At 36.3% G+C, this 22671-nt stretch overlaps 1 protein-coding gene across 15 annotated transcripts in view; it reads right to left on the bottom strand.

Moving 5' to 3' along the window:
- PIK3C2G (phosphatidylinositol-4-phosphate 3-kinase catalytic subunit type 2 gamma) overlaps positions 1–22671 on the bottom strand; it is a 518046-nt gene that overhangs the window by 135381 nt on the left and 359994 nt on the right. For 14 of the 15 annotated variants that reach the window (XR_014803777.1, XR_014803780.1, XR_014803778.1 and 11 more), the window contains 2 exons: positions 4143–4323; positions 1078–1185 (listed from right to left, as the gene is read on the bottom strand). Coding sequence is in view for 10 of the 15 variants with exons in the window: in XM_084956629.1 (XP_084812755.1) it covers positions 1078–1185; positions 4143–4323 (289 nt within the window). In the remaining 5 variants the exon portion in view is untranslated. Of the gene's footprint in view, positions 1–1077; positions 1186–4142; positions 4324–8569; positions 8785–22671 lie in introns of those variants that run through there. The other variant, XM_084956634.1, reaches the window with a different exon arrangement.

Here is a 22671-nt window from a genome sequence, read left to right on the forward strand (position 1 = left end):
TCTTTTCTTTTCTTTTTTTTTTGTCTTTTTGCTATTTCTTTGGGCCGCTCCCGTGGCATATGGAGGTTCCCAGGCTAGGGGTCAAATCAGAGCTGTAGCCACCGGCCTACGCCAGAGCCACAGCAACTCGGGATCCGAGCCGCGTCTGCAACCTACACCACAACTCACGGCAACGCCGGATCCTTAACCCACTGAGCAAGGGCAGGGACCGAACCCTCAACCTCACGGTTCCTAGTCGGATTCGTTAACCACTGCGCCACGACGGGAACTCCAGCAAAACTTTTTCTATTCATACTTTTTGTATTCATACTAATGGTATACTTTTTCTAATTATTAAATTTATTTTCTTGATCTATTATAATTTCAGTTAAGTAACATTTTTTGTGAATGCATGAGAGTGTAACCTCTTATAAATTTCATTTATCAATCCCTCTCTTTATTAAAGACTTCTACTCTTGATTTATAAGAAGAAGGATGATAAAGCTTATGGAGAACAGAAGAGAAAGAATGATTTTAAGTCAGAGAAGGGTGACTGATAGAGACTGAGGCAGAGAAGTTTGTGTGCACAACTGCCAGGAGAGGGTTGTCCAGACATGAGTAAAATCACTCAATATATCATATAACACACTGAGCTATATTCATGAGCATCAACGAATTTTAAATTGAATCAAAACCAAGATATTGTAGCTAATGATATACTGGTGTCCTAGGTATGGGCATACACATAATCTAAATAAGCATGAAATTAAACTAGCCTGCATGGGGTCACCAAATCAACCATTTTGAATAAATCAAAAAATCAATTCAAGAAGAAGTATCCTTACTTATTCTTTTTTCACTCAACTGATGGTTAGTTTGTTTCTAAACCAACAAATCATCTGATGAAGCTAATATGATCCCAACTGGTCACAGTGCATCAAATAGAGCACAGTTTGGATGGCATTCAATAACTCTTTTCTTGAAAAACTGCAATGACAACTTACAATTTTTTTTTTTTTTGCTATTTCAAAAACATCCAGTGAACTAAACAATACAAAACAAAAATAGTCCACTTATCTACTGAATACACTGACTTACATTGCCATCAATCCCCTTGATGCACACGGCAGGGTTCAGAGGAAGGTGACAGGTATCGGAACCCTGAAAGAATTCTTCTAGTCTTCCAATCTCTTTCTTTAGAACCTCCTGTGAAAAATATTAGAAAAACATTTTTGAAACTTGGATTTTCCTTCAAGTTGTAATTTTCTTCTATTGATTAAATAAATACTTTAATTAAAGGGTTGTACACTTGGATGCTTTGGCATTGGGTGGGTCATGTAGCCATGTATGAAGAGACAGTGGGCTAAAGATAATAGGGAGTACTGGGGAAAATGGGGAAGAAGGGATCACACACCCTCTCTGAAGCACTTTCTATTCATTAAAAACAAAACCAAAACAAGGAATTGTTCTCTTCAAACAAAATACAAAAATACAACAGGTTGGACTTGACCTGTGACCCACCAACTTGCAACCCTGCTTTAAGTAATTATTAACGTGATCCATTTATTATAATTCCCTGAAATTTTAATTTGTAACTCTCAAGATTTAACAGAGTACATTTTAGAAAAAAAAATTACACAGAAAAGGAGAAATAATGACAAAAATGGTAATTATAGACAATTGATAAATGTGAGAAACTGTAGCATATATGAACAAATAGTTTACTAAATGCCCATAAGTGTATTTCTGAAACTTGACTCACTCCCTTCCATCGTCCTCTGGACCTGTGGCAAGTCTGAGATAACAATAGCTTTAGAATCATGTTCCCCCTGACAAAAAGAGGGGAAAACAAGAATTCAAAAATAATAATGATTCAAATAAAAAAATCCTTTTATCCCACTTTTGAAAACTCATTAAGCCCAATTCTAAAAATAGGGCTATCAGATTAATAATGTTTAAACTAACACTCAGGAGTTTCTTAGCTCTTACTCCTGGTTCACTGGCAAATAATGTAATTTATAGCTTCTAAAATCCAGAAAAGCAAGGTGGAGAAATGAGGCAGAATTCCTCAATGGCATTCTTTTTGTCTGAATTCTTTTGTTGTATCTACACCTGGATTTGCCTGGAGAATATCATGGAGGGGAACCTCTGCTCTCTTTAACTAAAATCTCTTCATTTGATATAGTTAGGTTTACCTGGGTTTTTTAAAAAAATAGCAAAAAAATAGCCTACAGTAACTTGTGAGAAATCATAAATGCTCCTCCCACCTCTTTCTTTTTCTTTTTCTGTTTTCATGTGAACAGCTGTTATCACAAGAACAGCCAGTCAAGGCGAGAGAAATGCATTTATTTGAGAGAATAATGTCAGTATCACTCTGGAACTTGATGTAAATGGTGGGAAAAAGGGATTGTATTTAACTATTGTATGCATCTTAAATATACAAAGGATTTTTTTTTTTTTTTGGTCTTTTTTGCCCTTTTAGGGCTGTACCCGTGGCATATGGAGGTTCCCAGGCTAGGGATCTAATCTGAGCTGTAGCTGCTGGCCTATGCTAGAGCCACAGCAACGCCAGATCCGAGCTGCATCTGCAATTTACACGACAGCTCACAGCAATGCCAGATCCTTAACCCACTGAGCAAGGGCAGGGATCGAACCCAAAACCTCATGGTTCCCAGTCAGATTTGTTAACCACTGCGCCACGACGGGAACTCCCCACAAGGGATTTTAAAACATAAGAAATAAATACTAAACCTATATACAAATTTTGTAATTTTTAAACCAAACTTATTTTACTTGCTTTCAACTTTTGTTTGCCGTTAGAAAATAATTAATGTTTGCAATAATATGGAGAAATCATGGAATTTTTTTTTCATTGTCTATCATGTAATGTGCCTTAAGGTTCTTCTGTGTATCCAGAGTTTATATATCTCCCATTTAAAAATAAATTTCATGCTTATGCTTTTTATTTTCTATTTTCTCCCAGGTAAGTGAAATAGCATAACTTCTGGCATTTCTACCAAATGAAGTGACTTCCAACAAGAAAAATCTTGTGCTGGGAAAGAATTCTGGGATAGTTTGCTTGTTACCATTTTCATATCATTTTGTTGAAAACTCTTGTTGATTTTAAATAGTGGGTGGAGAGAAACTATGAGCTTTCTCTTAAGACAAAAATTCATCTTTTAGTCATCTTTCTACCTTACCTCCTAGACTGTAGTAAGTACTTAATTGTTATTGAATGATATTTTTAATAAAATTAATGGATGTCCACTATCTTCCTGCATCTAGAATGTTGAACTTAAGAGAACCTACTTAATGATCTCTATCAGTGAAGGGAACTAGTAATGCAGATAATTTAAAAGAGCAAGTGCTCTTCCATTAGATTTAAAAAAAAAAAAAAAGGATAGCCAGGTCCATTATTATAATCAGTGATGAAAGAGGCACAATATTTTGACTATCAACCATGGATCTCAGTATAAAAGTATTACTATCCATGCCTCTATTGATTTGTTTCATTTAATTCATTTTATTTGTTGTGGCAAAAAAAAAAATCTTTAAAAATGTGACTTCGATTAGTGCAGTGTTAGAGAAATCTAGACCTAGATTTTGTACCTTGGACAAGGGTCCCCTTGTGCATTTTTCCTATGAGTCTGAGGTGTGCTGCCATTCTAAAGAAATTACATCATCTGGTCATTTTAGTCAAACTGCCTTTGATTGGGCTCTTGTCAGGTATTGTCTATGCTACATGGCTAGTAAGGTAAAAAAAAAATCTGTCCTGGTGATAGATCTTATCATTAACTTTAGGATAGTAAGTTGCAAAACAAAAACAAACAAAAAAACCCTTGGGAGTTCACTGATGGCTCAGTAGGTTAAGTATCTGGTGTTGTCACCGATGTGGCTCAGGTCACTGCTGTGGCATGGGTTCCACTCCTAGCCTGGGAACTTCAGCATGCCATAAGTGTAGCCAAAAAAATAAATATATAAAAATAAAATAAAAAACAATACAATTTTAAAAAGAAAAACTCTATCAAAATAATTGATTTGTGTCTCATGACTAAATGTAGTCAAGGAATTTAATTCCTATGTTATGAAATTAAAACTTAAACCATGATTAAAAAACAACAACAACACAGCTTTACTACATTAAGACTGATTTCTCAACAAACCTGTCTTTGAGGGTCACTGGCAGATTTGACTTTTTCCCCAATGTCTCCCAGAATTTTTATAAGTTTCTTCTCCTTGGAAAACTCATCACTCAAGGCTTTTCCTACACAGAATTGGAGAGCAGCCAATAGTTTCTGATACCAGCTTTTAAAATAAGCTTCATTCTGTGCATCCTTTAGCAGCCTTCAGGAAAGAAAGAAAAAGAATTCTTATATCTAAAGCTGATTTTTAAAAATACCTCCAGCAGGAACAATAAGTGTGATTCAGACTAATCTGTATTTGGTGGCTTTGGGCAGTTTAACAGCCTAGAATGGGGAAAATGTTGTTTATTTGTTGGCAGTCATCAAGTTTCATTTGATAGTTAATGAGATTTCAAGAGTAAAGAATCAATAAGAGACCTGCCTTTTCTCATTTCAGTTCACAATGCACTTTTTCTTCTTTTAGGCTTCTTAAATTCTATAATACTTACCTTAAGAACATATTTTTGGCTTATTAAAATATGAAGCATTTTAGAAATAGTATTTATTAGTCACTATAATATACTGTAACTCAACCATCAGCCCCTCCCTTTTTTTGCTTTTCTTCAAACAATAATGTCCCCACACTGACATATTTATTTTGTTCTTTCCTTGATTACCTGGAGGAAGATACTGTGAAGGCAAAAGCATGGTTTTTGTTTTCAGGCATTTCTGGGTTCAAATACAGCCCTTCAACTTAGAAGTAACTTAAGCCAAATACTTGATTAGGCTGAGGTTAAAATAAAGTAATAACTCTGGTTCTATAGTACTATATAGAATATAGGATAAGCTAATGCTATTCTAATATGAAAGGGCTTAACACAATTTAAGTACTAGTCAGTCAAAAAACATTAGTTCATCTGTATCTTGCAGCCTCCTCAAACCAATTTCTGTCACTATCTGGTAGTCTGCTTATGCCACAAACAGAGGAGGCATAGAACAAAAAAAGAAGGGAAGAAGATTCTGCTATATAATGCAGCAGTGACAATTATTTGATTACTCTTTCTACGATGTGACAATTTCTATTGCCTTGAAACTAATTCCAACATGCTGTACTTTTCACTATTCCCTAAAACATTGAAAAAAAAAAACCTAATTCCTTTGAATGTTTTATTCTTAACTTGCCTCTGGTCTTCTTCTCAAAAATAATCATCATTCAAGGAACTAGAAGAAAGTTAATGTGAGAATGGAATAAATGCATAGCAGCATATATATATACATAATGTTTCATTCTGCATTCCCACCTTTGCATCACTGCCCAATATGCACTGTTACAGTCACTCTAATAAACATATTTTTTCATTTGTCCTATGTTCCCTGTTCCTACACTTTTAAGTTTAACTGAATGAACCTGTTTTTTTGTCTGTTTTTTAGGTGACAGCTGCCCCCCTCGTCATTGTTATGATGCCAACTTATCTTCTAGCACTTTTCCAAAGAAAATATAAATTGAGTGGAATAATAGTTCTTACTTCTGGAAAGTATTAAAAAAAAAACCCTCAAGGGTCTAAAGATGCACTTATTAAAAATATAATCCATTGATACTTACATTTATAGACAATGAAAAATTTTCCAACCCCCACCTATGGTGAGATTTTGAAATGTCAGATCTAATAAATGAATCACATCATTATTTGGAAAGCTCTAGAAAATGACTGTTGGGTAAGAGTAAATTGGAAAGCCCTAAATGAAAGCATCCACATGTAAATCTCCAAGCCATTTTTACGAAGAAAACGTACCTCAGAGATTTTCACAGTATTTCAAGAACTTTGGTAATATACCATTTTATAGTTTACTTGGGTTTCAGTGAGGTAGGGAATTGATGGGGAGAGTACTTCTGTATCAATGCTTGTCAGCGTTTTCATACACCTTGAATACTGAATTACTTGTTTATAAAAATATCTGAAAACCTGCTCTGGTACATAAATATAGCTCTATATCCACCTGACAACTATATACATGATAAAAGGAAAGATTATTCTTCACAGAAGAAGTCAACTTTTACTACAGTAATTAAGGGAAAGACATTTTAGGGGTGAGGGTCATAGGAATTGTCAAAATTAGAAAATTTGTATTCATAATACTCTTAATTCTTATTCTATTAGAAATGTATTTGCTTCTCTCATGAGGAGCTGATTCAAGCAGGGAAAAACTCACTTGATTCCTTGCTGAAAATAAAATAGAGCAGGGGAGATCTACAGAGAGAATATGTGACTGTTTCAAAAAAAAATTTAAAGTGAAGAAAACTCAGTGTATTCCATTGTGATTACTTTCCTTGTAGAACACGCCTCCTTCAAACTCTCATCCCTGCCAGAATGACATTTTCTTCTGTGACATCGGGTTCAAGCTCTATGGATTTTTACCCAACTTGTAAAGATTTTTACACATTGCAGACTTGAAATCATGGTGTGTTGTAGATGACCATGAGAGGTCAATTGGTCTATTTCTGTGTTGTTAGGCACAGTTGCTTTAATTGATGAGAGAAATTAACATGTCCTTTAATTTTAATCAATTGCAGAGAAAGTTGGACTACACCTTGGGTGGAGGGTTACTTCAATTTTGTGTCAATGAGCTTCACCATAAGTGGTAAACCCAGTAGTTTTTACCTATTGCTTCTGTGGAAAACAGCTGCTCACTTTCCCTTGAGCATTATAGAAACCCTTTACAAGACACTCTCACCTGCTCACGCCAAATTAAAAAAAATTTTTTTTTTGACATTCAGGCCCACGGGACTGAGAAGTAAGTTGAAAGGTTGGGCTTTTATGGTGTAGGCAATGTGAACTGTACAGATTGTGAAGTACAGCTCAAAATACCAGAGGCCTGTTTATTCTAGTGCATGTGAGTTCTGGGAATAGTTCAATCTGCTATTATTTTGTTATATATGTCTTATGGACTGTAAGTAATGACAACATTAAAATGAGAATAAATGCATAGAATCTAGCTGATTAAAGTTTCTGATAGTGTTGAGTATGAGAAGCAGAAAGCAAGAAGAGGAGTAAACATAACCCATGTGACTGAGCGCATTTGTTAGAGGATGTCATAAAGCATTTGCCTAAATTAAGGAGACTGTGGTGGACTCAGATACACAAACCCCAGCCAGTATTAAATGGAGAGTCTCCTTGGAAGACTCCTTGGAAATTAGAGCTTTTCTCCATTTCTTCATGCACATAGCTGCTTCTGACCCCATGGTGAGTGTCTCGTTGGAGCCCCAGGAAAAGTACAGATAATTCTCATCAGTCTACCAGCAGGACAGAACAGAGTAATCATGCCAATCCAGCTCTCCTTGCATTCTGACTCCCTTGCGCATAGGTCTTAATTTTAGTTCTCAATATCCCACAAAGTAGGGGCTGCCTTAAAATTTTACCACTTGTATATTTCCTGTGAATGAAGAGAGGGAAACAACATCCAGAAGAACACTGAGCTGCACAATGAAGATGGGTGATTTCAGGTCACTCCACGACCTCCCTTTCCCATTTCCTCTACTGGTTGCTACTTTAGTGGGGGCAAGGGGTGTGGCTCAGTAGACTAGTTCTTATGGAACACAGACGAATTTTAGACTGTGACTTCTTCAAGTGTATTTAGCACCCTGGGGCATATAAAGACTGAAATACGATACTTGACACGGAATTATTAATTTTAAGGTTTCAATAGTGTGGTAGCGAGTAAAAAAGCAGGAGTTCCATAGTGGCCCAGCAGTTTAGGATGCTGTGTTGTCCCTGCAGCAGTGTGGGTTTGATCCCCAGCCCAGGAACTTCTGCATACCATGAATGTGGCCAAGAAAAAGAAAAACATACATCTCTTTAGCCTTTACAACTTTATTTTACTGCTCATTGGTTGGGAAATTTATTTAACATTTCCCTTAACTGAGGCACTTGATACATTTTATTTTCTTGTGAAGATGACTATTTCCTATGATTAGCTCCTTTTAAAAATATTGATTTGCTTTCTCAGAAATATAGCATCAAACATTTGAATTTTGTACGTAAGGAACATTACATGGCCCAAGTGTGCAGAAATGTAATTTCCAATCAATAGTTATTTTACAACATATATTTGTCAATAAATCACTTTGAAAAACTCAAATATAAAACTATTAAAAGGGAATAGATTCAGAAAATAATGAAATCCATACTATAGAGATTGTAAACATTTTTAGAACACTTAAATATATGAGAAGGGCCCTGAAGGTACGTAACTGCCTTAATTTTCTCTCCACATCACAATTCATATATCTAATATTTATTACCACCTCAGAAGTAGTTTCTTTAGAATTTCATATGTTCATACTTATTTATTTTTTATTTTACTTTATTTTTATATATATTCACACTTATGACCTTTTCCATTATGTTCTCATAATGTGGTAGATTTGATTATTGTTCCCAAATCTATTCTTTCTTCTCTGAAGATTATACAACCACACTCTTTGCTCGGTGACTTCCAGTGGCTTCCCAGAGTCAGAGTCTACTTCTTCACCCCTTGTCAGGATGGGCCAGTAGGATGAGACTGGATAAAATGTATGACCAAGTCCATGCAGATGCTTTAAATGTGCTATCATGGATTGGTTTGGTCCCCTTCCGCTTTCTGCCATGAGAACAGCATGTCCCAGCGGGGGGATGTTCCTTCAGTGCTAGAATGAGAAGGAAATGTAAAGCTGAACTGAGCACTGATGTGTGGGGTCCAGTGTGGGCAAGCAGAACTACAGCAAATCTGCAGCCCATAAGCTGCACAAGTGAGAAATAAATCTTTGCTGCTGTAAGCCACTGAAACTTTGAGGCTATTTGTTGCTATGGTAAAACTAATGAATATGCCAAGTTTCATATTCTTTCTTTTTCCCTTTTCTTTGTTTTCATTTGTTCGTTTTTATTGCCTTTAGAATATGGAGCATATTTTTAAAACCTCCCCACTGTTAGCCCTGAGGGTACTTTGGGGCAAACTTAATTACTGAAAACAAAAGTCATCTGGAGACAAGTCTGGTGAATTAGATGGGTGATCAATTTGAGTACACAATTTTAGACTAAAAAAAAAAAAACCCATAAAAGTAATAAAAATGGCTTTCTTTTATGGATCATAAAAAGCCCCAAGGTGCATTTCAAAAATGACTTGATCTGATTCATTTGGACATGTATATTCTGGTTACTGCTAAAATTTTATTGGTACTTCATTACTACTAACATATTTTTTGATTCATTTAAAAGTGTGAACAGACCTATGTACCATCTGCTATTTTGTCCAGCCAAGTGTCTGAATATCTAATAGGAGATTTTCTCTGAGTAAAAATGCACTAATGAGTGCAATAGGGCAATGGCAAGACCTTTTAAGACTTATGTAACACAGAACTAGACAAATCTAACACACCCCTAGACAAAGAGTCTGATGCCTGAGGATAGTGAGGGAGGCAGTACACAGAGCTGCTTGGGAAACTGAACTCTTCTCTCATGGGAAGAGCTGGAAGATGGAAATGGCTGAATAGGGAGGGTTGACTAGGTCAGTGGTTTTGGACCAGGAAGTATCTATATCAGCATGTTGAATGGGACTTCCTTTACAGCCCTGGAGTGGGCAATCAAGATCTAATATTAAAGAAAAGAGATGACAGGTATCCTCTGTTTTAAGAATGGCCAAAAAAATAAAAACAAAACAAAAACCTGAAGGTCAAAGAATTCTTTAAGACTTACTAGGAAATGGCCAAAATGGCTATCATACACCAAGTGCTATCTTCTCTACTGGACCTTAGTATATGGTAAAGGAAAGGGGTGTTTAAGAATCTTGAGTCATCATCCTAGTGAAGAAGAGAGTGGATCCCCTATTCCCACTCATCCCTGCAAAGTCCAGCAAGGAAGGAAACTCAAAGATAGCCATTTATTCATATGTGTGCAAGAATGGGAGAGCATCGCCTTGTCCCCAGGTTAGATTTTTGCTCTGAAAGAGGGTTTGTTGATTTTCCCTGGGCTCATGTGAAGAGGGAAGAAAATGCAAGGGCAGGATGGAAAGACAGGGTAACAAAGGAGCAGCTGTACTCCTGCATGCTAACTGGCAAAGCAAGGATGTGCAAGTTTCTCAAAGCTCAAATAAACACATGGAAGGTAATTACATGTGATCCATTCCTTGTGTGAGAAGAGCGTGAGCCACGGTCAGATCTCCTGGTGGGAAATCCTGCCGGGCTTGCCCAAAGGACTTACTGAGGAAGGCAAGTTTGACAATGAACCCACAGTGGTCCTGGACAGGAAATCAGAGACCACAGACAGGACACTGTAGTTGCTTGCCTCAAAGAGCATGAGGGTCACTTTCCTCTTTTTCTTTTTTCCCAACTCCTAAGTCAAAAAAAGTTAGAACTAGAAGAGAGAGAGAGAGAAGAGGAGTGAAACACAGACAATATTCTTCACCCACCACAAATCCCCAAGCTAATGCTTGACTGGTGCTTAGAGAATGGGGAGGAGGAAAGTGTCAAGCTGGAGAAGAAAATAAAGTTTTGAATTGGGCAAAACTGGTAAAGTTTTTTGACATCTAAAAGTGACCAGAAAACTATGAAATCTACCTTTGGTTTTAATTCAGGAATGTGAAAGGGCAAAACTGGTATTTTTAAAATAATGAAAATGTTTATTGGAGATCAAGCTCAGCCAGTTTAAAGGAAATAGATGAGACAGTCAAAAATCTTCTAGCAAAGATGGAAAAAATAAAGCTTCAGGAGATGCACTTGATCGCACTACATGAGAGAAAAAAATCTCAAAATGAAAAACTGGGGAATTTCACCCCTCAAATCTTCAGAGAATAGGCTGAGATTTCTCTCTGCCTTCCTTCATCCTTTCATCACCACTCACTTCTCTTACAGAGCGCTGACGATCTTGGCTTCATTTGTGGATGATCCTTAGTAAGCACAGAATTGTGTCAAGAAATCAAATTTGCTTTGTCAAGAAACAGGTTCTTAACATGGTATTTATGTGGATATAAAAGTATATATTTACTATCATAATTAATACTTTATCATCATATTTAAATAAAATCTTTAATAGTTATGACCAGTTGCATATTTAATCATAAGCTTCAATGATATTTTTCCAAATGAAAAATTAGCCATAGATGGTACCCGGTTGTGTACACGCCTGTAATCATTATTCCTGTTATACAGTGAGGTTGCTCTCTTAGGATCATCTGGAAGCTCTGAAGGGAAAAAAAAAAAAAAAAAAACACCCTATGCTGAGCATTTAAGTTCCCCTGAATAGATTCCTGAATCTATAATAAGGACTTAGAGGTCTTTCCTCTCATCTTGCTGAGGGATATGGTAACTTGGGAGATACAGATATATAAATAAAACTCCTTCCAATCCACTCACATGTATTCACATGTTCACATGTTTAATAGAGTGAACAATGTGATGTAAGACAGCAGAAACTCTTTCCCCCTCCTATCATTCCAACACACTTACTGCTTCAGTGTAACTTATTTTATTCAAGTCATTTTCCCAAATGAAGCACCAATGAATGTGAATGGCTATTAGTGACTTCGCTCAACCCTCACTGCTATACTCCATATGTGCTGATTAATCCTAAAGTAAAAGAGAACAAAACAGGTGAAATTTTAGCCCTAAGCAAACTTTACAAGATAGAGCCTTCTATGAGAACCTCCTGTAATGCATTGCCCCTTTTTTCTCATTATGGTTTTCTCCCCTCCCTGATCCCCAAGAATCCCTCTTTTCTTGCTGCTCTTCCTTTGCCAAAACCTCCACCTAACTCTGTTCTCCCCTCTTGTGTCCTGGGATCCCAGTGAGTCCTTGTTTTTCTTACTCCAGTTAAACATGTACCTCTCGTTGTAAATTCCACTGATATTTTCAGAAAATAGTATTACATTAGCATAGAGCTGAACTGCACTTTGAGATAATTCCTCCCACCTATCACATTTATTAGGTGAGGAAATTGAAACTGATCTTGCCCAAGATCCTTAACGACTAGAATCCCAAATTCTCAACCATTGCTCCAGGCTCATTCTGCAGCACAATATTTTGTGTCTATTATAGACCAAATGTTTGTGTCCCCCAAAATGTGTATGTTCAAGCTCTAAACCCCAATGTGATGATATTGGAGGTGGGACCTCTGGGAGATGACTAAGTTTAGATAAGGTCATTAGAATGAGGTCCCATAATTAGATTATTGCCCTTATAAGAAGAGCCTGGAACTCTGCCATGTGAGGACACTGAGAAGGCATCCAGCATCCATCCATGAGCCAGGAAGTGGGGGTTCACAGGGAATTGAAATTGGCCAGCACCTTACACCTTAACCTGGGACTTCCCAGCCTCCAGAACTGTGAGAAATAATTTCCTGTTATTTAACGCAGCTTGAGCTGATTAACACAGTGTTCTAAAAACCATTAAAACACGGCTTGGAAGATGATTTCCTACTTGCATCACCTCTGGCAAGAAACTTAATGCTTTACCTCTTCACTTCCTTAGTCTGTAAAATATTGGAGTTTGTGAGGTTCAGTAAGATAGCTTCCAGCTCTAGGGCTTCATAACCTTAATACTTAATGAATTTATCAAGCATTTATGACAGGCATTTTCTAAGCCTTTTACATAGCTGTGTTAGGTAATCCTCCCAAATGCTCCAGGTAACATGATTCCTTCCATTTATAGTAGTCAAATAACTTGCCCAAAGTCACCCAATCTGTGGACCAGGGATTCAAATTCAAGTTTGTCTGACTCCAAAACCCTTGCTCTTCACTAAGATGCTGTACCATCTCTATATATCCTAACAGGGGTATCAGCTGATGATTTAGCCTGAGAATGATACACAATCTACGAATCCTCATTTTCCTATTACGCTTTTCTTTAATCTTTTTCTCCTGCTTCCTGTTTCCTAAACCTCAGAAGTCTCATGTTCTCCAGTTTGACTTCTTTCTTTCCAAAGTTCCGCATTTCATTTTGTCCTGCTACCCACAAAATCCCTGCCAAAACCACCCAAAAATGCCAATATTTTCTTCTTTTAGTAACATTTTTCTTAACTTTCAAAGAAGAGCTTGTTAACTTTATATTTTCTTGTAAAATACTTGTAAGCAGGAGTACTTTTCTCTCCCTTACCTAGCCTATAAAAAGAATAAAACATGTGCATCTACTTTGATAATGCAAGTAATGCACTCACCTCTGCTCTATCCTTTCCTCACTTTAGAAAGTGAGATCAACACCACAGTTTCAAAGGATCTGGACTTTCGTGGCTCATTTATACAAGTGGTGGTGCTGGGTGGGGCCAGGAGTGTGGAGAGAGAAGATTCTGAATTGAAAGTAACACCCTACTTATATTTGGGAACCTAAAAATCCTGATAAACTGTGCACACACAACAGATATGCCTTGAGTAACACACCTTAACTGGGCCTGTGTTTTCAAATAATTTCAAATTGTGGTAGAAGAGAAATGGAGAGTCATTAACATCAGCACATGTGTCAAAATAAATAAATTCTGCTTGACATATAATTAATATTCAACCCATGCTGATGGAATATTAAATTAGTCCAGTAGATGTCTACATTTTTCCCTTCCTTACATTTGAAAATATGGTTCTAAACTGAGTTCCTAAACTCAGCCTTTTTTTTTCTTTTTCCACAATTTTCCCCTGAATACATGTATAGTTACTTTAAAGGCAGTGTAAGCACCTTTTTCATAAAGTTTCCTTAACAAAATTTCTTTTAACAGCAAGGCAATTCCTTTGCTATATGAATGTTTCATAAGAACAGCAACCTAATAATAAAAATCCTTTTTACCCCTCAGCCTTTTGTTCTTGCACAGTCCTCTGGTGAAAGCTGGGTAATCATTAGATTGTGCAGTGAACAAGTCCTGTGTTTGAACACAGCCGGAGGGGTAGGTTGACAGGGAGAAGGCAAAGCTGGCTTTGAAATACCTAGCTTCCCCAGAACCCCATCTCATCAGAACTTCAGTTTCAAATCACAGCTGGGGCGGCTGCTTCACCCTTCATCCTTCAGAGGCACAAATAGAGTGGTTTATTCTGTGAGGATATGAAAGGTTCCCTGGGATGATATCTGTAAGATTTGGAGCTGTGTTTGATGTCCTGAGAAAATTTCTGGGCCATCCTTGCTCACCTTCATGAAACTGCCTATCCCCTGGAGTCGACAAGCGCTGTTTAATTCCACTCCTCTTAGAAATTTAGGAAAGACTTAGAGGTGTTCTTTGAAGCCTCTAAAACCCACCTGGTTAATTTTCTGTTGGTTTAGGTGATGTTGTTACTGTTGCTGTTGTTCAGGCTGTACTTGCCAGGCAGGGATAAATGTCCTGTCTACAATATCACAGGAATGTGGAAAGAGTCCTAAGCCTTTCCCATTCCCAGTGCTCTCTGTATGGGGGCTGCACAAATAACTCAGCAGTTCCAACCTTAGTCTTTCCATTGTCCTGTCATCAGATCTATGTTTCTGTTATGGACTGAACTGTGTTCCCCAAATTATTACCTTGAAGCCCAAACTCCCAACCTGACTGTATCGGGATAGGCCTTTAAGGAGGTAATTAATATTAAATGAGGTCATAAGGGTGTGGACCTAATCCAACAGGGCTAGTGCTCCTATAAGGAAGAGGAACTAGGTAAGCGTACACACACAAAAAAAGGCCATGTGAGGATCCGGAGAGAAGGTGGGCTATCTGTAAGCCAGGAAGTCTGCTTTCAGGCCTTACGAGAAACCAACCCTTCAGCACTTTGATCTAGAACTTCCAAATACCTCCAGAACTGGGAGAAAATAAATGTCTACTTCTTCAGCCACCCAGTCTGTGGTACTCTGTTAATGGCAGCCCTAGCAGACTAATATAGTTTCAAATCTAGAACTAAACTTTCTCATCCGGATCTACATGTTCATCTGACTACAAGATATCATTCTTGAATTTTTTAAAGGCAATTTAACCTTAACATGACTAATTTCATCATCATTCCCCCAACATCTGCTTCTTTATCTGCATTACTTATCTCCACGAATAGGACCACCAGCCTCCCAGCATCCTAACTAAAAATGAGACATGATTCTTCTCTCACCTTCATCCCAACATCAAATTTGTTACCATGTCCCATTATGTATATCATCGAAAGGGCTCTCAAATCTAATTTCTTCTCTCTGCCTGTACTGGCAGAATTTAATTGAGGCCTTAATATCTTGAAGGTATTACCTGAATCTACTGCTACTTGATTTTCCTACCATCTGCATTTTTGCTTTATTTCTGCCTCAAATTAGTTCTCTTTACATAATCTAGTAAGTCCTATTCTAGTGATTAAAATCTGTTTGGACTCAGGTTAAAATATAAAAAGTATAATGGACAAGGCACTTAATGATTTAGCCCCTCCACATCTTAAAAGAGTTGTCTCATATTCCCATTCCTTTTTTTCCATCCCAAACACGAAGCATAACTTATAGCAAGATGAGTCTTTGCTTTCACAGGCTATAACACTTCTACTTTGCCCTATCCCCTGTGTCTGAAATGATATTTCAATATGTCAACATCTATTTATCTTTTAATGTTTAACTTAATTAGCACCTTTTATAAAAAAGTCTTTCTTAAATTCCTCCCATTTTAAGCATGTGTACAGCATCCTCTCTGTAAGGGTGAAGTATTTTCCTGTATTGATTACTCTTAATAACACTTACTGTGTTTTTTTTTCCAAATGGTGTTTTAACTGTTGTTTTTTCAATCTCTCTCCTACTAGACTTTAAACTCTTTAAGGGACAATCTTGTGTTCTAACAGAGTTTCTGATCATGACAGTAGCCAGTCAATATTTGCTGAATAAATTGATGACTAAATTAAATAAACTTGTCTTAAAATTGGTTTCTTCTACTTCTTGATTAAAATTTTAGAATGTGAACTAATTTGTTAATCATTATATGGAATTATAGTCATTAAATTATATTTTCACATGCCATTTCTACTAATCTCCAAAATTACAATTTTTAATAATTACAAAATTATACACATATGTATATGTTTAAATTATACTTAATAACCTATACATTAATTAACATATATTTGAGGACTTTGAAATATTCCAAGAGATTACTAGAGATTCTCTATCATATTGTGATTTGAGAACTCAAGTCACAAGGAAAAAATATTGGAGGGATTTTTACCAAGTAGAAACAATTAATTAAGTGGACTTAGTTGAGGATGGTCACTGAAAGTGCATCACTGGCAAAGGTACATCAGCTTAGTGAATGAGTATTTTGTAGTGAAGTATCCCCCAAAGCACTTTTCTATCAGATAATCCACGCCCTTTGATTTTAATTAATTAATTAATTTTAATAGGTGCACTCAAGGCACATGGAAGTTCCTGGGCCAGGGACTGAATCCAAGCCACAGCTATGATCTATACTGCAACTGCGGCAATGCTGGATACTTTAAGCCACAGTGCCAGGCTGGGAAGCGAACCTGTGCCTCCATGGCAACCCGAGCCACTGCAGTTGGATTTTTTTTTTTTTAATTTTTAAAATTTGTATTTATTTGTCTTTTGTCTTTTTAGGGCCATACCTGCAGCATATGGAGATTCCCAGGCTAGGGGTCTTATCGGAACTATAGCTGCTGGCCTACTCCACAGCCACAGCAACACCAGATCCGAGCCACGTCTGAGACCTACACCACAGCTCACAGCAATGCTGGATCCTTAACCCACTGAGTGAGGCCAGGGATTGAACCTGCAACCTCGTGGTTCCTAGTCGGGATTTGTTTCCGCTGCACCACGACAGGAACTCCTGCCATTGGATTCTTAACCAACTGTGCCATAACAGGAACTCAAGCCATGCCATTTTAGAACTGGAATTTCCTTCCTCTCAGAGGGAAAAACAATTACAAATGTGAGAAAAAAGTATGGTGTGTTTGTAAGAATGTGTCATGTGGGAGAGTGGATCTATTTAGGTAAGTAATCAGGGCATTTATTTCCAAAGAATTTTCAAAAGCTTGTTGTATAATATTTACATTGAATATTACAAATAATGTCAGTGCAAAAAAATAAGTCAGACCCTACAATTTAGTCTTAAGATATGGGTAGTTATAATAATTTAAAAAATGTTTTTCTATCCAAATTAAAATGACCTGTAATGACCTAAGGGTGGTTTTCATTCCTGTTGTTATTTTTGTTTGAGGGCCTCTTTAGAAACAAGTCTTTTCTACTTTGGATCACCAAGGCACCTAGTCTTTTATGGGACTCTCCCTTCATAATTCATCCTTTAAGAAAAGCTTCATGAGGCTTACTTTGATGAGGCTCTTTATTTGTCTCAGCAATCAGCAGAGGATTGTCGATGACAGTGCTCAAAGGACACGTAATTGAAAGTTCTTTGGAGTGATTGGTTAGGAAATTTCTCTTTCTTTCTTTCTTCCTTCCTTCCTTCCTTCCTTCACTCCCTCCCTCCCTTCTTTCCTTCCCTCCCTCCCTCCTTCCTTCCTTCTTTTCTTCAATTATTTTTAAGGCTGTACCCACAGCATATGGAGACTCCCAGGCTAGGGGTCCAATCAGAGCTACAGCTGTCTGCCTACACCACAGCCACAGCAACATGGGATCCGAGCTGCATCTGTGACCTACACCACAGCTCACACAACTCCAGATCCTTAACCTAATGAGCAAGGCCAGGGATCGACCCTGCGTCCTTGTGGATATTAGCTGGATTCATTTCTGCTGCACCACAATGGAAACTCCCTCTTTCTTTCTTTTTTTTTTTTTTTAATGACACATATATTTAAAAAAAAGAAGAACAAGTAGTTTTCTGTTCACATTTCTTAGAAGATGACATTGACTTTTAACCAGAATTTGAAAATTATTCATTTGAATTATGAATCAAATATTCACAAACTCTATCTTTGGAGGAGTTCCTCCCTAAAATAGTGTTTTCTTCTGTATTAGTATTTTATATTAGCTAAATCCAATAATGCTTAACTTCCTATTTTCTTATTTTATGCATTAACTTTTTTTCTGTTTCCCTCTATTTCAATTAGCAGAAGAACAAAATAACTGATTTATTTTAATGCCTTTTCTGTTTACAATGTAATGATTGTTATTTTCACAAATTGGGAAGACATGGTGATGAGAGGGTAAGCTGCTAATGAATTTTGCTTATTTCCTTTCCTAAGAATTCCGGAAAAATGTAAATAGACAAAGAATTCAGCAAGAGAAAAAAAAGTCTGTTATTTTTGCATGGTAAATTCTTTCAGTGCACCTCATTAATGTTCCCATCTCTCTTACTTGGACTGGTAATACCATTGGTAATCAATTAAGAAGTTGTTAATTTCAGTTTGAAGGCTTTGAAATATAAAGGCAAAAAAACAGGCCAAGAAGTCAGACATATATGACTGTGTAACACAGTTGGGCCATTTAACTGCTGTATGACTTTTGGCCTATGATTTAACCTCTTGGAGCCTCACCAGTATCTAATGACTGCTATGAGGACTAGATGATAAAATTTAGGAAAGTAACAAGTGAAAATGTGATATTAATATTGGCTCAATAATAATAGTAGTTGTTGTTCTTACTATTCCTGGAAATACGCAATTTGAATTCTAGCTTGTGTTTCTTTAGATTTCATAATTCTAGCTTGTATTTCTGTAGATTTCATTTCATTTTTGGTCATAGAGTGGCTCACTTATGACAAATGTTTTTCTAAACATGACTTAATAAAAAACTTAAGGTTTTCTCAATCAGAACAGCTGCTAAATTAAAGGTATTTCTTATTTGAATATTATTTAGCCAACATGCTCAGTTTAATAAGAAGACTGATGGAAAATATTTGCAAATAAAGTGACTGACAAGGGATTAATCTCCAAAAAATACAAACAGTTTATGCAGCTCTATGTCAAAAAACAAACAACTCAATCAAAAAATGGGCAGAAGATCTAAATAGACACTTCTCCAAAGAAGACAGACAGATGGCCAAAAAGCACATGAAAAGATGCTCAAAGTCACTAATTATCAGAGAAATGCAACTCAAAACTATGAGGTATCACCTCACAAAAGTCAGAATGATCATCGTCAAAAAATCTATAAACAATAAATGCTGGAGAGGGTGTGGAGAAAAGGGAACCAACCCTTCTACACTGTTGGCGGGAATGTAAATTGGTACAACCACCATGGGGAACAGTATAGAGGTTCCTTAAAAAACTAAATACAGAACTATCATTTGATCCAGCAATCCCATTTCTGGGCATGTACCTGGAGAAAACTATAATTTGAAAAGATGCATGCACCCCAATGTTCACTACAGTACTATTTACAACAGCCAAGGCACAGAAGCAATCCAAATGTTCACTGACAGAGGAATGTATAAAAAAGTTGCAGTATATATGTGTAAGGGAATATTACTCAGCCATAAAAAACACAAATGAATGCCATTTGCAGCAACATGGATGGGCCTAGAGATTATCATACTAGGTGAAGTAAGTCAGACAAAGACAAATATCATATTTGGAACAATATGTGGAATCTAATAAAAGTGATACAAATGAACTGTTTATAAAACAGAAACATACTCACAGATTTCAAAATCAAACTTATGGTTACCAAAGAGGAAAGGTCAGGGGGAAGGATGAATTCAGAGTTTGGGATTGACATGTGCATTCCACGACATGTGCAAACTAACAAGGACCTACTACACAGTGAAATCTACTCAGTGTTCTGCGTAGATATGAGAAAAAAATCTGAAGCAGAATGGATATATGTATATACATGGCTGATTCACTTTGCTGTATGTCTGAAACTAACCCAACATTGTAAATGAACTATACGCCAATACAATTGAAAAAAAGAATAGTTGAGAGCTTCCTCCATTGTTTAGGAGACATTAGACAAGTCTATTCTAAGGATATTCAAGTTTAGTATCTTCAGTTTGTTTTATATGATTATCAAAAGCATTGGCCAAATGACCACTGCAGTGCAAACAAAATAAACATATATTAATAACAACAGCAATCATTAGAGCCAAGGCACCAATGTAAGACAATAATGTCGCTGATTCTGTAGATACTCTAAAGTGACTATTGTTACTGATAAGACTGAATATATCTAACTATTATTCTTAGTTTCTAGACATAAACTAAATATTTGCTCTAGAAGTATAATTTCTACCTGACCCACACTGTTGGGCTTGTTGTTTCTGATATTTCATCTAAATTGGTTGAGTGTGCAAAGGAATAGCAATGAAGTGTAAGATGGAAATCAACATTGGAAACATATAAACGGCCAGAGTGGCCCAGATACACAAAGCGTTTTGTCCTTTCATAAGACACATGTGCTTATTGGTTAACATCTGCACAAAAGTGGAAAGAATAATTATTTCTTTCAGCATTTGCCCGATAAATAATGCCCAAAAACATAAGTTGTAAAATGGGAGTTGGCCTATAGAAAGATACATGGAAATAGTCTTAATTAGAACTGTTTGTTTTTTTTTAGTTATAAAAGTGGCACACACATTTAAACAAAATCTTATTTAGAACCATCTTCTTTATCCCACCCCCATTCCTATTAAAAAACAGAAGAGATTTGCCCAATTGAGAATGAGGTAGGCATCCTAGGCCAATTGTTGCTTTTGGCCTTTCACAGTCTGAGATAGCTCCAGGGAAATTTCTGGTTGAAGGAACACATGTTTAAAACATACTGAAATAGATAAACTTCTATTATTAGATATGCAATGGTTGAAGCCAAGAGAGAAATAGTGATTTGTTCTAGTTTATGGAAGTTATCTATTTATTTATTCAGAAGATAGGTACTAAGCATCTACAAAGAACTTGATAATACAGTGGTGACCAAGACATAATGATGATCATGATGACTAAAATTCCTGTGCCACAGAGTTTACCTTAGTGGGGAAGGATAGATGCTAAACAAATACAAAAATGGATTAGCAAGGTAATTTTAAGATGTCATATAAAGTGACTGGAATGGAGACCTTTAGATAGCTGATGAATACAGCCATTAAAAGAACATCTTTAGACCCAAGTCCAGAGTCCAAAAGATACAACGAAAAGATCTATAGATGTTTAATTTCTAAGATGTTGGATATACTTTAGATACTTTAGACAAAAGTGAAAGAATTACAAACAAATAATTATAACCACTTCTTGTACTAAATCAACTATTTAATCTGTTTCTCTTTTTCATGTTTTTTATACATTTGAATATATTTTTTGTATCGAGAAATGCAGAGTGTTCTTTCAAATTTTAAAATAAGGGGAAGGTGAATTAGTCTCCATTTTGAATAAGTTAGTGACTGAGAAAGTTCACTGTAGCAGTATAGGGTAATAGAATCACATTTCTCACAGCTTTTTAAGGATATGCCATTTTGATTTTTGTGATGCAGTTTTGAATCTGATAGACATAGACTCTCATGGACTTAGAGATCTTCCATCATTAATTAATATCCAAATATCCATAAATATTAATTACTGGCTATTGGTAGTATATTTTATTAGGCACTGTGAGAAAGCCATTAAAGTAGAATTCCTTGCACCAACCACACATACAACTTAATTGGGGGCATTAAGATATACTTAAATATACAAGATCTTACATTATGAGGATCAAATAATGGCATACAAAATTTTGGTAAAGAAAATTAATTATAAAAAATTATTGTTGTTCAGAATGATTGAAGAAAGGTCAGATGTAAATAAATCCTAAGAAATAAGAAAGACATGTTTGGGTATGTGTTGGGAAACAAGTATTAGGAAGTTTCTGGAGATGAGTCATTCATAAGCAATGACTCTGTCACAGGAATAAGCAAGAATTATTCAGATGACAGTAACTTGAAAAATCTAACAAGAGTAGAGAATTTATAGAAACAAAGTTGTAAAGATAGATTTGTGATAGATTATAGAAGATCTTAAAAACCTAGCTAAGAAGGTGGGATTTGTTCTATATTTAACATCAGGGAGAGTAGTACATGTGTTCAAGATTTATGAGTAGGGAAGAGATGTGATATTCACATAGGTTGAGATCTGTCTTATCCCGTGCTCTCATTTTGTAGATGAGGAAGCTAAGGTCGACAGGGAGTAATTGTCTTGCCTGAGGTCAGGAAACTGGTTCTTCTGTAGCAGTCCTTTGGTTTCCAGTGCATTTTAATAGTTTCTCAAGATGAGAACAAGTTTTTGTTTATTTCTTTTCAGATAATTGCATTGCTGAGAGTGGCTATGGTACATAAGAGGGAAGAGACGCAGATTAGAACAAGTCTGATAAAATGCCTGAAGCCTCCCAGAGGTGTTTCTTGACTTCTCAAAAACTATTCTCTCTTGATAGATAAAAGCCAATCTTATGACCTTCTTTAATCCTTTTTAGAAATTCTGAAATCAAGTAAATGATTTTGATGATGAGAAATTAAAGTTCAATTTGAGTTTTGAAACAATATATAATCCTGTTGATATGACTTAATGTCTGTCTCTCCTCATTTGTACCACTAACCTGAGGTTCTTTGAAGAAAGAATCCCTGGGACTTACAGAACTGGATGACTGGATATGAAGCCAAGAGAGGAGGTGGTAAGGATACATCTAAGACTTTGGTTTCCAAAAAGC

This window comes from Sus scrofa, chromosome 5 (genome assembly GCF_054392235.1).
Source record: "Sus scrofa isolate SSC_HxYL_T2T_F1_AM1 chromosome 5, Sscrofa_HxYL_maternal_Yorkshire_Landrace_v2.0, whole genome shotgun sequence".
In the NCBI taxonomy this organism is placed as follows: Eukaryota; Metazoa; Chordata; class Mammalia; order Artiodactyla; family Suidae; genus Sus; species Sus scrofa.